Source organism: Oncorhynchus clarkii, chromosome 1, assembly GCF_045791955.1.
Source record: "Oncorhynchus clarkii lewisi isolate Uvic-CL-2024 chromosome 1, UVic_Ocla_1.0, whole genome shotgun sequence".
In the NCBI taxonomy this organism is placed as follows: domain Eukaryota; kingdom Metazoa; phylum Chordata; class Actinopteri; order Salmoniformes; family Salmonidae; genus Oncorhynchus; species Oncorhynchus clarkii.
The window spans coordinates 49,115,232-49,131,719 of record NC_092147.1 but is presented as its reverse complement, the minus strand read 5'-3'; the positions used below and the strand labels follow the sequence as shown (position 1 = coordinate 49,131,719).

The 16,488-nt window shown below is 45.2% G+C and overlaps 1 protein-coding gene across 1 annotated transcript in view; it reads right to left on the bottom strand.

Annotated features, from left to right (window-relative positions):
* LOC139416491 (copine-8-like) overlaps positions 1-16,488 on the bottom strand; it is a 73,768-nt gene that overhangs the window by 28,395 nt on the left and 28,885 nt on the right. The window contains exons 3-5 of the mRNA XM_071165135.1: positions 16,378-16,424; positions 16,157-16,260; positions 7,610-7,649 (exon numbers count right to left, since the gene is read on the bottom strand). Coding sequence (XP_071021236.1) covers positions 7,610-7,649; positions 16,157-16,260; positions 16,378-16,424 — 191 coding nt within the window. The remainder of the gene's footprint in view (positions 1-7,609; positions 7,650-16,156; positions 16,261-16,377; positions 16,425-16,488) is intronic.

Below are 16,488 nucleotides of genomic sequence, written 5' to 3'. Positions count from 1 at the left end.
TGTTTGGTCCAGCGGGCAGAAGCTGCTCCCAGGATCTATTCTGCCTGTCGGTGATTATCACTCCTCTCCTTTTGTCCCACCGTGCAACTTGGGCCCATTGCTCTTCTTCGTTAAGAGAGAGTGTGGAAAACAGTCATCCCTCCTTCAGTGTATATTTTAGAACACCCGGGGGATTGTGCTGTCACTAATATGCGGGGCGGGCTAAAGGTGGTGGTGAGCTTTCCAGTAGAGGCAAAGAGGGACAGGTTTGTACACATCAGAACCCGGAGAATAGGCTTAGTCTCAGCTAGGCTATAGGCGGGCGCATGCTTCCCAACCGAAACAGTTCGGAACAGTTAATGCATATATTATGATGACATTTTGTTCATTTTGGTGTTCAGCTAGGGCTTTGTCAGCTGTGCTGGCAATCAAACATTTTTCTCAAGGCCAGCCAAAGTTTGGAAGGTCTGTGCCCCTTCGTCCGTGATTAGTCAACTGTAGGGGGGACGCAAGTTTCTTCTTCTTGTAGGTTCAGCCCGAAACTCAGCGTGGATTCAACCTGGCGAACGACAACTTTGAGCATCGGTTGACCGAGTAGGTACAGAAATACCTTCGCAACTACAATTCTAGCCGTGCCTTATATAAAGACCAACATGTAAATGCAAATTCATGTAGGGAGATTGAGGAGACACTGGGATCCGAACAAACCACTCGTTCGAAAAAGTGGGGTAGGTTTCACAACAAGTTTTTCAAGACAAAGAAAGGAAACAAGGGCAGCAGTGGAGATGCCGGTGGAAAGGCTACTTCAGGAATGTTACTGCTGGCTTTTTTTGGCACGTGGAGCATGGGAAGACTGAAAGCAACATGCCGTCTTCACCAAAGGATGAGGTATATTGTATTTTCGATTGTAGTTGATGAAAAGAGTGGCCATGTTTTGCTAACAATAGCTAGCCTTCTGGCGCTAGCTACATGGCTGGCTAGTTGCTAGCTAGCCTAGCAGCACAGTCGTGCAGTGAAAGCAAGCCAACCAACTAAACTAAAGATCTTTACAACTTTTGATCAAAAATCATTTTGTCAGAGAAAGAAAATCATAAGCTTCCCACATTGGTAACACCAAAGTCAAAGTTTGGTAGCAAGGTCCAGCTAGTGAAAAATGTGCAAACATTTGAACAGAGATAAGAAGCTAGGCCAGGACGTTTGCAACATTATATAGTCTATTGTAATCTCGGTTAATGATATTTGATATTATGTTCATTGATCGTTTTGTATGGTTTGGATATGTGTACTAAACTTTTTTATTTTAAGGCACAAACACTAGTGAATGGAGACAGCACCTGGTTTCGTTCTCTGCGCCCAAGCACTGCCTATTCACCCAAGCACTACATCTGCCCTCAGTATTGACTGGTCATCGGCCCCAGCCCATCTCATGCACTGAGCTGCAGTGCAGAATTAGAAACAATCTCCATGCAGGACCGGGAAGCTCTATCCTGGGCTCACCTCCAAGACCTACTCTACTGGCTTGCTCCTCACCAGTGCCACAGGACAGCAGCAGAAGTAGCATTGGTATGAGAAGGGAGAAAGGACCTGCAGACTCAGCACTTAACACATCACTCGCAAAGGCATTGCAAATTATTGAAGACTTGTCTCAGAGGTAAATACAAATATTTTCAGACTCCTCCTTCCCTCCGATCCCCTTTCCTCTCTTCTGTTGTGATTTTTCCCTCCTCGCCTCACCATGCACACTGCTCTCCAGGCACTCCTAATTTCCCGACCCCTCTTCTCATCCTATCCACAGGGCCCTGGCACCTATAGCTGATTTCATGGGAGAACTCTCGCCAAAACTCTGGCAAGAATTAGATCACCAGCTGCATGAGTTTCTGTATGACTTCAAGAAGAGAACATGGAACCGAACAACTGGGAACACAGTGAAATTCACTTGTTCTGTTGTTGTTCTGACATCTCTGGAGCCAGACACCAGACTTTCATCTTATTCCATAGACACTTTTGTTGTTCACACGTCTGTTCATAGCAGACACTGTAACACTGATCGGAAATATTTGTAACTACACAGACTTAAATTTTATTCCATAGACACTTGTTTACTTGTCTGGTCTCGGACACTTTTGTATTGTGGTTTACTTTCAGAGCCCATAAAGCAAGAATAAAGGTTTATTTTTGTGTGCTGAAAAAGCTGTTTTTCTTCATCTCAATACAAGGTGTTTCAATGCATTCTATTTGATCATGCATTGAATCTAAATTACTGCTCACTGAAACATCATAGAATCAGGTTTCATTTTATTAACAAGATTAAAACTCTAAATTTTAGGCCAAAGTACTTTGGTTCACAGTGCACACAAAGAACTGGGTCTGTGTGTCCATCAAGGGGTGTGTGAGCAGTTCAAACAAAGGCCTTTTCTGCAAGACTGCTTGGCCTTGGGTTGAGTTGTCCTCTCCTAACCACGTCTTCCTGCCATGGCACACGTCCGGGGGGGGGGGGGGATCCTTCAACTTGTTTAACTTGCAAGGAATGTCGCCCTGGAATTTGGAGACTGCCCTTAGCCTTTTCAGGGCTACACTCGATTGGACGACCAAGAATCCTAATCCTTGCAGCCATGTTACCAAATGCATTCTCTGACTCTGACAACGAGAGTGGTAGTAGTTCCAGGTACGCCCAAGTTCATTGAAATGGACAACTGTGAATGAGAGGTAACAAGAATATACAGTACCAGTCAAAGGTTTAGACACACCTACTCATTCAAGTGTTTTTCTTAATTTTGTACTATTTTCTACATTGTAGAATAAAAGTGAAGACATCAAAACTATGAAATAACACATGGAATCATGTAGTAAAGTAGCCACCTTTTTCCTTGATGACAGCTTTGCACACTCTTGGCATTCTCTCAACCAGCTTCATGAGGTGGAATGGATTTAAACAGGTGTGCCTTGTTAAATTCATTTGTGGAAATTATTTTCTTTGTAATGCGTTTGAGCCAATCAGTTGTGTTGTGACAAGGTATGGGTGGTATACAGAATATTTGGTAAAAAATATTATAGCAAAAACAGCTCAAATAAGCAAAGAGAAACGACAGTTCACTTTAAGACATAAAGGTCAGTCAATGCGGAAAACAAAGAACTTTGAAAGTGTCTTCAAGAGTAGTCGCAAAAAAAAACATCAGGCGCTATGAGGAAACTGGCTCTCATGAGGACCGCCACAGGAAAGGAAGACCCAGAGTTACTTCTGCCGCAGAGGATACATTCATTAGAGTTAACTGCAACTCAGATTGCAGCCCAAATAAATGCCTCACAGAATTCAAGTAACGTGAATCAGGCCTTCGTGGTCGAATTGCTACAAAGAAACCACTACTGAAGGACACCAATAAGAAGAGACTTGCTTGGGCCAAGAAACACAAGCAATTGACATTTTTATGTAACCCTTATTTTACCAGGTAAATTGACTGAGAACATATTCTCTTTAACAGCAACAACCCTTGCCAACATAATCCATCCACCTGTCAGGTGTGGCATATCAAGAAGCTGATTAAAAAGCATGATCATTACACAGGTGTACCTTCTGCTGGGGACAATAAAAGGCCACTCTAAAATGTGTGGTTTTGTCACAACACAATGCCACAGATGTCTCAAGTCTTGAGGGAGCATGCAATTGGCATGCTGACTGCAGGAATGTCCACCAGAGCTGTTGCCAGAGATTTTACTGTTAATTTCTTTACCATAAGCCACCTCCAAAGTAATTTCTAGTGAATTTGGCAGTATGTCCAACCGGCCTCACAACCGCAGACCACGTGCAACTATGTCAGCCTAGGACCTCCACATCTGGCTTCTTCAGGACCGTCTGAGCCCAGCCACCCGGAGAGCTGATGAACTGAGGTATTTCTGAGTATTTCTGTCTGTAATAATGCCCTTTTGTGGTGAAAAACTCATTCTGATTGGCTGGGCCTGGATCCCCATTGGGTAGGTCTATGCCGTCCCGGGCCCACCCATGGCTGCGCTCCTGCCCAGTCATGTGAAATCCATAGATTAGGGCTTAATTTACGCATTTAAATTGACAAATTTCCTTCTATGAACTGTAACGCAGTAAAATCTTTTAAATTGTTGCATATTGCGTTCATATTTTTGTTCAGTATGTTATTTTCTTATTTCACCTTTATTTAGCCAGGTAGGCCAGTTGGAAACAAGTTCTCACCAGGCCAAGATAAAGCAAAGCAGTGCGACAAAACAACACAGAGTTACACATAAACAAACGTAGAGTCAATAACACAATAGAAACATCTATGTACAGTGTGTGCAAATGTAGAAGAGTAGGGAGGCAAGGCAATAAATAGGCCATGGAGGCGAAATAATTACAATTTAGCATTAACACTGGAGTGATAGATGTGCAGATAATGATGTGCAAGTAGAGATACTGGGGTGCATAAGAGCAAGAGGATAAGTAACAATATGGGGATGAGGTAGTTGGGTGTGCTATTTACAGATCGGCTGTGGAAAGGCACAGTGATCGGTAAGCTGCTCTAACAGCTGATGCTTAATGTTAGAGAGGGAGATATAAGACTCCAGCTTCAGTGAGTTTTTTATTTTTTTTATTTTAATTTTTACCCCTTTTTCTCCCCAATTCCGTGGTATCCAATTGTTAGTAGCTACTATCTTGTCTCATCGCTACAACTCCCGTACGGGCTCGGGAGAGACGAAGGTTGAAAGTCATGCGTCCTCCGATACACAACCCAACCAAGCCGCACTGCTTCTTAACACAGCACACATCCAACCCGGAAGCCAGCCGCACCAATGTGTCGGAGGAAACACTGTGCACCTGGCAACCTTGGTTAGCGTGCACTGCGCCCGGCCCACCACAGGAGTCACTGTTGCGCGATGAGACAAGGATATCTCTACCGGCCAAACCCTTCCTAATCCGGACGACGCTAGGCCAATAGTGCATCGCCCCACGGACCTCACGGTCGCGGCCGGTTACGACAGAGCCTGGGCGCAAACCCAGAGTCTCTGGTGGCACAGCTGGCGCTGCAGTACAGCGCCCTTAACCACTGCGCCACCCGGTAGGCAGCTTCAGTGATTTTTGAAAGTCGTTCCAGTCATTGGCAGCAGAGAACTGGAAGAAAAGGCGGCCAAAGGGAGTGTTGGCTTTGGGGATGACCTGTGAAATATACCTGCTGGAGCACGTGTTACGGGTGGGTTTTGCTGTGGTGACCAGTGAGCTGAGATATGTAGTGAGGGCCAGCCAACGAGAGCATACAGGTCGCAGTGGTAGGTAGTATCTGGGGTTTCGGTGACAAAATGGATGGCACTGTGATAGAGTACATCCAATTTGCTAAGTAGAGTGTTGGAAGCTATTTTGTAAATGACATTGCCGAAGTCGAGGATCGGTAGGATAGTCAGTTTTACAGGGTATTTTATTTGGCAGCATGAGTGAAGGAGGCTTTGTTGTGAAATAGGAAGCCGATTCTAGATTACATTTTGGATTGGAGATGCTTAATGTGAGTGGAAGGAGAGTTCACAGTCCAACTAGACACCTAGGTATTTGTAGTTGTCCGCATATTCAGTCAGAACCGTCCAGAGTAGTGATGCTAGTCGGGCGGGAGGGTATCTTCCTTGATAATTTGTGTGAGATTGAGGGCATCTAGTTTAGATTGTAGGACGACCGGTGTGTTAAGCATGTCCCAGTTTAGGTCACCTAACAGTACGAACTCCGAAGATAGATGGGGGACAATCAATTCACATATGGTGACCAGGGCACAGCTGGGGGCTGAAGGGGGTCTATAACAAGCGGCAACGGTGAGAGACTTGTTTCTGAAAAGGTGGGTTTTTAAAAAAAGAAGCTCAAATTGTTTGGGCACAGACCTGGATAGTATGACAGGCTATCTCTGCAGTAGATTGCAACTCCGCCCCCTTCGGCAGTTCTATCTTGTCGGAAAATGTTATAGTTAGGAATGGAAATTTCAGGAATTTTGGTGGCCTCCTAAGCCAGGATTCAGAGACAGCTAGGACATCCGGGTTGGAGGAGTGTGCTAAAGCAGTGAATAAAACAATCTTAGGGAAGAGGCTTCTAATGTTAACATGCATGAAACCAAGGCTTTTACAGTTACAGAAGTCAACAAATGAGAGAGCCTGGGGAATGGGAGTGGAGCTAAGTGCTGCAGGGCCTAGGTTATAAGAACTGGTCGTCTAGTGTGTTCGGAACAAAAGTGTAAAAGGAGCAGATTTATGGGCAAGGAAGAATAGATTTAAGGCATAATGTACAGACAAGGGTATGGTAGGATGTGAGTACAGTGGAGGTAAACCTAAGCATAGAGTGACGATGAGAGAGGTTTTGTCTCTAAAGGCGTCATTCAAGCCAGGTGAGGTCACCACATGTGTGGGGGTTGGAACAAAAGGGCTAGCTAAGGCATATTGAGCAGGGCTGGAGGCTCTACAGTGAAATAAGACAATCGCTAACTAAAACAGCAATGGACAAGACATATTGACATTTGGGAAAGGCATGCGTAGCCGAGTGACCATAGGGTCTAGTAAGTAGCTAGGCGAGCTGGAGACACGGCGATTCAGACAGCTAGCGGGCCGGGGCTAGCAGGCTAGCGGATGGGCCTTCAGAGGACGTCGCGACGGACGGGCCTGTTGAAACACCCTCGGACGGTTATGTCTGCAGACCAGTCGTGATGGATCGGCGGGGCTCCGTGTCGGCAGTAAAATGGTCCAGGCCAATTAGCAAAATAGGTATTATAGCCCAAGTATTGGCTGATGGACCCCTTCAGCTAGCCGGGAGATATGAAATACAGTACCTTATGAAAGCCCTTACAACCATTTGGTCTCCCAGGTGGCGCAGCAGTCTAAGGCACTGCATCTCAGTGCAAGAGGCGTCACTACAGTCCCTGATTCAAATCCAGGCTGTATCACATCCGGCCGTGATTGGGAGTCCCATAGGGCACCACACAATTGGCCCAGAGTTGTCCAGGTTTGGCCGGGGTAGGCCGTCATAGTAATAATTTGTTCTTAAAGGTCTCTGAGTCCCTTCAGAGAGAAGTATGCCTTTATCTTAGATTATTATTTTGTTGTATCATATACAGTATACAGGTAACTGTCAAAATAAAATAAACACTTGAGTAAATTAGGGATACAAAAGTATATTGAAACCAGGTTCTTCCACAGAGGCGGGGTTCCTGAGATACCTAACAAACAATCAATGCTAAGGGTCATGTGTAAAAATGCCCAGTTGCCCATTATTTTGGTTACTTTGGCTAGAAGAACAGATATCAGTGACATTGAAAGTGGGGTCTCAAAGGAGCATAGGGGGTTGAAAGTGTGTGTGTACGCGCGCACGTCTCAGTCACCAGATCTCAACTGAACACTTATGGGAGATTCTGGAGCGGCGCCTGAGACAGCGTTTTGCGCCACCATCAACAAAACTCTAAATTATGGCATTTCTGAGCTGGGGCTGGAGCTGAGGCTGAGGAGCTGGAGTTGAGGCTACACTGCTGGAGAAGTTACCTGGCTTCATGACTGTAATATGGTTTGGGACTGGAAGGATTTCTAGAGAATATCCGTATGTGTCCCATGAGATCATTACTAGACAGTGAGAGTGGTTACGCACGAGATGGAAAAGGCAACTCACATGTTTAGACAGGTTGTCGCTCTTCGAGTCGAGGTCGTACCTGGACAGAAACAGAAAATTACGTATAAATCGCTGTTTGCGGAAAATCATTGTACTATTTTACAAAAAGGCTCGGCAGCCAGCGACAATGGTTATAAACACTCAGACATAGCAAGAATGGAGGTTCTACAGAAACGATTTAAAATCAAAAAAAACAAGTGCAACCTGTGTGCTGACGCTTTTCAAAAAGAAAGATGATGAGAGCAATTCTATTGTAGTGCAGTATATCCCTCCCTTAATCCGTTGCTCCGATGTCTCCACTGTGCGTGTGTTTTAATGAGTGCGTGCAAGCTTGTGTGTGAGCGGGTGCATGCGCAGGTGTGTGTGCTTGTGTGTGTGTGTGCAGGTGTGATGGTATCTGTTTCTCTGTACAGACAGAGTGCCATCTAGGATAAAAAGAGATCTGACACCCAAGCAGCTGAGAGAAGGAGAGAGATGATCCAATACCATGTTGGTGCAAACGTAATTCCATAAGACTAGGGAACATTGATATGCAACCGGCCCGCCGACGGCAGAATGCAAAGGTGTAAGTAATGTTCTATTCGTCTTTGCCTCGGTCACTCACAAATATTCATAAAGGATTCATTTAATGAGAAGGAGAAGAAGAAAAAACACTGACATGCATTTGGCTGCACATGCTCCGTCTCACGAACACACAAAAACACACATTCTTTAAACTGCTTTGTTGGTTAGGGGCTCGTAAGCATTTCACAGTAAGGTCTACACATGTTGTATTCGGCGCATGTGACTAATAAAATTTGATTTGATGTGAGAGAGTTTGTCAGAGAGGATGCCCCCGGGCAGCTGAGCGTATGTGGCAGGCTGCTTTCCTGGTTGGATAAATGTGTGTGTGTGTCACACACACTTCCTTATGAGGAAGGAATACGAGGAAGGCTTCACACCACTCTCTCACTTTAGTATCTTACCTAGTTATTTTCAGATGACCTAATTGCACTCTTTTGTAGCTTTCTCAACTATGTGCATGTTTTCTATACCCATTTGCTCCTCTCCCTGTACATTTTACAGACTCTCCCCACCCTGTGGCTGCAACCCTTCTAATTTAGTGTACACTGTGCACACAACCCATATGGAATTCCTGGTTTCCAGCAGCGTTTGGAACTGCAAATCTGCAATCAACAAGGCCGAGTTCAGTCCTGATGGAGACACGGATTACCCCAGAGAACATTGCTACTCCAGTTGTTCGCTCTTCATCTGACTACACATTTTCTCATAGTCTGTGAGCATCTAGTCATCGTGGTGGTGGCACAGGGTTACTCATTTCTCCTAAGTGTAGATTTTCTCTTTTTCCCCTTGCTCACCTGTCCATGTCCTCATTTGCATTCCATGCGGTCACTGTCACTTGTCCACTGAAGCTTAAAGAATACGTTTGGATTTTGTTTAAGAGGCCCTCCTTGTCTGCTTCCCCAGAGTAAGATGAACTCGTGAATACCATTTTATGTCTATGTGTCCAGTCAGAGTTAGATTCGCGAGCCAATGCTAACTAGCGTTAGTGGAATTACTGGAAGTCTATGGGTAAAAATGGTATCCACGAATTCATCTCACTCTGTGGAAGTAGATAAAGGGCCTCATTGCCAAAATCCCAAAGTATCCCTTTAACATTGTTGTCATTTACCATCCATCAGGTGCACTTGGAGAGTTCCTCAGTGTGTTTGACACTTTGATAAGCTAATTTCCTGACGATGGCGCACAACTTATCGTACTGGGCGACTTCAACCTCCCGACGTCTGCTTTTGATTAATTTCTTTCCCCCTCTTCATCTTTCGATCTCACCATTTCCCAGTCCCCTCCCACTCACAACGCAGGTAATGCGTTTGACCTCATCTTTACTAGATCCTGTCCGCCTACTAATATCACTGAAACCCCCATCCAGGTCTCTGATCACTACTTTGTTTATTTTCTCTCCATCTCTCCTCCACACCTACCCAGTCAGCCCCTGCCCAGATTGTAATGCAACATTGCAATCTTTGTTCTTTCTATCCTATCATCTCTCTCTTCTGCTAAATCCTCCTGTCTCCTGACTGGCTCTTCACATGCTTTGACTCTCACTGTCCCCTTTTCTCCCGGCCAGCTTGGCCCTCCCAACTCAGTGGCAGACTGACTCACTTCATGCTAACAGAACAGGGCTGCGGGAAGCGGAGAGGAAATGGAGGAAAAACAACATTTCCGGAGGAAAATTACATCCTTCCACTCCCTCCTCTCTACCTTCTCTTCCTCTGTATCTGCTGCTAAAGCAGCTTTTCTATCACTCAAAATGTCAAGTCTCTGCCTCCAACTCAGGGAAACTCTTTTAAACCTCCTCCTCCTTCTCTAATCCTCCCCCACCTCCCTCTCCCTGGACAACTTTGTCAACCACTTTGGAAAGAATGTCGACGACTTCCGCTCCTCCTTCACTCAGCATATTGAGTCCACTGCCCTCACTCACACAGAGGTACCCTACGCCTTGACCTCTTTCTCCCCTCTCTCTCCAGATGAAATCATGTGACTAGTGAGGATATACATAGCTGCTCTGCCTCCCGGAGATGGCCTGCCAGCTCCAAGACTTCTCCATCACGGTGAACAACTCCACAGTGTCCGCCTTCCAGAGTACAAATAAACGTGACCCTGGACAACACACTCGGCAAACATAAAAGCAGTGACTCACTCCTGCAGGTTCATGCTCTACAACATCCACAGAGTACAATTGTTCCCCTCACACAGGAAGAGGTGATGGTCCTAATCCAGGGACTTGTAATCTCCCGTCCGGACTACTGCATCTCTCTGTTGGCTGGGCGGGCCTCCCACTTGTACCATTAAACACCTGCAACTTATCCAGAATGCTGTAGCTCGCCTGGTGTTCAACCTTCCCTAGTTCTTCCATGTCACGCTGCTTCTAAGCACTCTCCACTGGCTTCCAGTCGAAGCTCGCATCTATGACAAGACCATGGTGCTTGCCTACAAAGCAGCAAGAGGAACTGACTCTCTCTACCTTCAGGCTATGCTCAAACCATACATTCCTACCCTAGCACTGCCGCCTCTGTCTCTTAGCCATCCCACACCTACAAGACGTCAGCTGAAAACCCTACCTATTCAAAGAGTATCTCAAATGAGACATCTCATTCAGTCTTATCCCCACGACAAATACAATTTCTATGATACAGTTGAAGTCGGAAGTTTACATACACATAGGTTGGAGTCATTGAAACTAGTTTTTCAACCATTCCACAAATTTCTTGTTAACAAACTATAGTTTTGGCAAGTCGGTTAGGACATCTACTTTGTGCATGACACAAGTAATCATTCCAACAATTGTTTACAGACAGATTATTTCACTCATAATGCACTGTATCACAATTCCAGTGGGTCAGAAGTTAAAATACACTAAGTTGACTGTGCCTTTAAACAGCTTGGAAAATTCCAGAAAATGATGTCATGGTTTTAGAAGCTTATGATAGGCTAATTGACCAAATTTGGAGGTGTACCTGTGGATGTATTTCAAGGCTTACCTTCAAACTCAGTGCCTCTTTGCTTGACATCATGGGAAAATCAAAAGAAATCAGCCAAGAACTCAGAAAGAAAATTGCAGACCTCCACAAATTTGGTTCATCCTTGGGAGCAATTTCCAAATGCCTGAAGGTACCACGTTCATCTGTACAAACAATAGCACGCAAGTATAAACACCATGGGACCACACAGCCATCATACCACTCAGGAAGGAGATGCATTCTGTCTCCTAGAGATGAATGCACTTTGGTGCGAAAAGTGCAAATCAATCCCAGAACAACAGCAAAGGACCTTGTTAAGATGCTGTAGGAAGCAGGGACAAAAGTATCTATATCCACAGTAAAAACGAGTCCTATATTGACATAACCTGAAAGGCCGCTCAGCAAGGAAGAAGCCACTTTGCCAAAACCGCCATAAAAAAGCCAGACTACAGTTTGAACTGCACATGGGGACAAAGATTGTACTTTTTTGAGAAATATCCTCTGGTCTGATGAAACAAAAATAGAACTGTTTGGCCATAATGACCATCGTTATGTTTGGAGGAAAAAGGGGGAAGCTTGTAAGCCGAAGAACAACATCCCAACTGTGAAGCACGGGGGTGGCAGCATCATGTTGTGGGGGTGCTTTGCTGAAGGAGGGACTGGTGCACTTCACAAAATAGATGGCATCATAAGGCAGGAAAATTATATGGATATATTGAAGCAACATGTCAAGACATCAGTCAGGAAGTTAAAGCTTGGTCGCAAATGGGTCTTCCAAATGGACAATGACCCCAAGTATACTTCCAAAGTTGTGGCAAAATGGCTTAAGGACAACAAAGTCAAGGTATTGGAGTGGCCATCACAAAGCCCTGACCTCAATCCCATAGAGAATTTGTGGGCAGAACTGAAAAAGCATGTGCGAGCTAGGAGGCCTACAAACCTATCTCAGTTGCACCAGCTCTGTTAGGAGGAATAGGCCAAAATTCACCCAACTTATTGTGGGAAGCTTGTGGAAGGCTACCCGAAATGTTTGACCCAAGTTAAACAATTTAAAGGCAATGCTACGAAATACTAATTGAGTGTATGTAAACTTCTGACCCACTGGGGATGTGATGAAATAAATCATTCTCTCTACTATTATTCTGACATTTCACATTCTAAAAATAAAGTGGTGATCCTAACTGACCTAACACAGGGAATTTATAGGAGGATTAAATGTCAGGAATTGTGAAAAACTGAGTTTAAATGTATTTGGCTAAGGTGTATGTAAACTTCAGACGTCAACTGTATGTGGTTGTCTCACCTAGCTATATTAATATGAATGCACTAACTGTAATACTCTCTGGATAAGAGCGCCTGCTAAATGACTCAAATGTAAAATGTCAGTGTGGCAGAGCCTCGGCCGCCGGCTCTTTGCTAAGAGCTGTTGGAAGGCCATCAGTGTAGATGGTAATACAGCCTGATGCTCACCCACTCACAACAGAGCTAAGCTACAAACACACGCTACAAACACAATCTTATTTTCCTTGTCACTCCATCTGTAACCCAAACACACGCATACCCTCACGCTCTCTCTGTCTCTCAAACCTACTCATACTCTCACCGACCAAACACCCAGGCAGGCATTCACACACACGCAGGCAGAAAATGAACATGTACCTCTGTTAACCGCATAGCTCTTAAACAAACAAGCATCATATTCACGTCTCACAACTGTTATTTTTTATCCGTCTTTCTAAAACCTTATTTTGCCCCATGAACGTATTATGTTCCAAAACATCCCATAAAGGGGAATTTATACCGAAATGTAGAAAAAAAGATATGAAGTCGTGAAACAGGTTTTCATGACTAGCCCGAGGTGGAGGATATACGGCTCCCTCGGGAACAGGCCCCGACCCCATTGATCTGCGTGAAAGAAAGGCCGGAGGGCAGGCTGCCTTCTGAGGAGAAGGAGGCAATCGAATAAACCCCCCCTCGCCTCAATTCTGCTCGCAAACATGCAATCTTTGGACAATAAAATGGACGAGTTATTGGGAAGATGAAACTACCAAAGGGACATTAAAAACTGTAACATCTTATGCTTCACGGAGTTGTGGCCGAACAACGACAATATCAACATACAGCTGGTGTCTGGTAAGACAAGGGGCGGGGGTCTATGTATTTTTTGTAAACAACAGCTGGTGCACAATATCTAAGGAAGTTTCGAGCTATTGCTCACCTGAGGTAGAGTTTCTCATGAAAAGCTGCAGACCACATTACCTACCAAGAGAGCTTTCATCTATATTCTTTGTCGCTGTTTACATACCACCACAGTCAGAGGCTGGCATTAAGATAGCACTGAATGAGCTGTATTCCGCCATAAGCAAACAAGAAAACGCTCACCCAGAGGCGGCGCTCCTAGTAGCCGGGGACTTTAATGCAGGGAAACTTAAATCAGACTTACCTCATTTCTATCAACATAAATGTGCAACCAGAGGGAAAATAACTCTGGACCACCTATACTCCACACACAGATGCATACAAAGCTCTCCCTTTGACAAATCGGAACAAAATGCTATCCTCCTGATTCCTGCTTACAAGCAAAAATTAAAGCAGGAAGAACCAGTGACTAGATCAATAAAAAAATTGGTCAGATGGAGCAGCTGCTATGCTACAGGACTATTTTGCTAGCACAGACTGGAATATGTTCCGGGATTCCTCCAATGGCATTGAGGAGTACACCACATCTGTCGATGGCTTCATAATTAAGTGCATCAATGACATCGTCCCAACAGTGACCGTACGTACATACCCCAACCAGAAACCATGGATTACAGGCAGCATCCGTACTGAGCTAAAGGCTAGAGCTGCCGCTTTCAAGGAGCAGGACTCTAACCTGGAAGTTTATAAGAAATTCCGCTATGCCCTCCGACGAACCATCAAACAGGCAAAGTGTCAATACAGGACTAAGATCGAGTCGTACTACACCGGTTCTGACACTCGTCGGATGTTGCAGGGCCTGCAAACCATTACAGACTACAAAGGGAAGCACAGCTGAGAGCTGGCCAGTGACATGAGCCTATTGGATGAGCTTAACTACTTCTATGCTCGTTTCGAGGCAAATAACACTGAAACACGCATGAGAGCACCAGCTGTACCGGAAGACTGTGTGATTACACTCTCCGCAGTCGATGTGAGTAAGACCTTTAGACAGGTCAACATTCACAAGGCCAGATGGATTACCAGGACGTATACTGCGAGCATGCGCTGACCAACTAGCAAGTGCTTTCACTGACATTTTCAACCTCTCCCTGTCCGAGTCTGTAATACCAACATCTTTCAAGCAGACCACCATAGTGCATGTGCCCAAGAACGCTAAGGTAACCTGCCTAAATGATTACCGACCCGTAGCACTCACGTCTGCAGCCATGACGTGCTCTGAAAGGCTGGTCATGGCTCACATCAACACCATCATCCCAGAAACCCTAGACGCACTCCAATTTGCATACCGCCACAACAGATCCACAGATGATACAGTCTCTATTGCACTCCACACTGCCCTTTCCCACCTGGACAAAAGGAACACCTATGTGAGAATGCTATTCATTGACTACAGCTCAGCGTTCAATACCATAGTGCACACAAAGCTCATCAATAAGCTAAGGACCCTGGGACTAAACACCTCCCTCTACAACTGGATCCTGGACTTCCTGACGGACCGCCCCCAGGTGGTAAGGGTAGGCAGCAACACACCCTCCGCACTAATCTTCAACACAGGGGCCCCTCAGGGGTGCATGCGTAGCCCCCTCCTGTACTCACTATTCACTCATGACTGCACGGCCAGGCACGCCTCCAACACCATCATTCAATTTGCAGATGACAGGTAGGCCTGATCACCGACAACAACGAGACAGCCTATAGGGAGGAGGTCAGAGACCTGGCCGTGTGGTGCCAGGACAACATCCTCTCCCTCAACGTCATCAAGACAAAGGAGATGATTGTGGACTACAGGAAAAAGAGGGCCGAGCAAGCCCCTATTCTCATCGACAGGGCTGCAGTGGAGCAGGTTGAGAGCTTCAAGTTCCTTTGTGTCCACATCACCAAAAAATGAACATGGTCCAAGCACAACAAGACAGTTGTGAAGCGGGCACGACAAAACCTATTCCCCTTCAGGAGACTGAAAAGATTTGACATGGGTCCTTACATCCTCAAAAGGTTTTACAGCCGCACCATCGAGAGCATCCTGACAGGTTGCTACATTGCCTGGTATGGCAACTGCTCGGCCTCCGACCGCAAGGCACTACAGAGGGTAGTGCGAACGGCCAAGTACATCACTGGGGCCAAGCTTCCTGCCATCCAGGACCTCTATACCAGGCGGTGTCAGAGAAAGGCCCTAAAAATTGTCTCCAGCCACCCTATTCATAGACTGTTCTCTCTGCTACCATACGGCAAGCAGTACCGGCACGCCAAGTTTAGGTTCAAGAGGCTTCTAAACAGCTTCTACCCCCAAGCCATAAGACTCCTAAACATCTAGTCAAATGGCTACCCAGACTATTCACATTGCCACCCCCCCTCTCCACACCACTGTCACTCTCTGTTGATGCTTTGCCTGTTTGATAGTCACTTTAATTAACTCCACCTACATGTACATACTACCTCAACTAACCGGTGCCCCCGCACATTGACTTTGTACCGGCACCCCCCTGTATATATTGTTATTTTTTTACTGCTCCTCTTTAATTACTTGTTACTTTTATCTCTTAACCATATTTTTTGAAACTGCACTGTTGGTTGGGGGCTCGTAAGTAAGCATTTCACTGTAAGGTCTACACCTGTTGTATTCGGCGTATGTGACTAATAAAATGTAATTTGCTTTTTATTTAAAAGGTGAACATTGACATCTCCCTTCTCACACTTGATACATATTTTATTCTTAACTCAACTTGAACTTATAGACTCACACAGAGCACCACTCTCTCTCACCCAAACATGCTCAACCAAACACACACAGACACACACACAAATGTTAAGAACGGTATTAACTCACAGGTCAAATCGTAGATTCTGTCTCTCTTCAAAGAAATAGTCCAGGGTGAATTTCCGGACAAAGTCTGGATTCAGGGTGTTGTTTATCATCTCTGTCCGACTAAACTATGAAGAAAGAGGGAGGGAGGAACAGACACTGGTTTGTATTGATTTCAAATTAATTAGGCAATACTCTGACTTCCAAGGGATCCTTGGACCTTCTCCCCCCTCACCTCAACTCACCTCTCTCCATTCCCTGTTGGCGATTCCTTGTGTATACAGCACACAAACTGTTAAGAGGAAAGAAAAACAGAAAGAAAAGTAAAACAACAGTTAAAACCCAGAAGATACAAA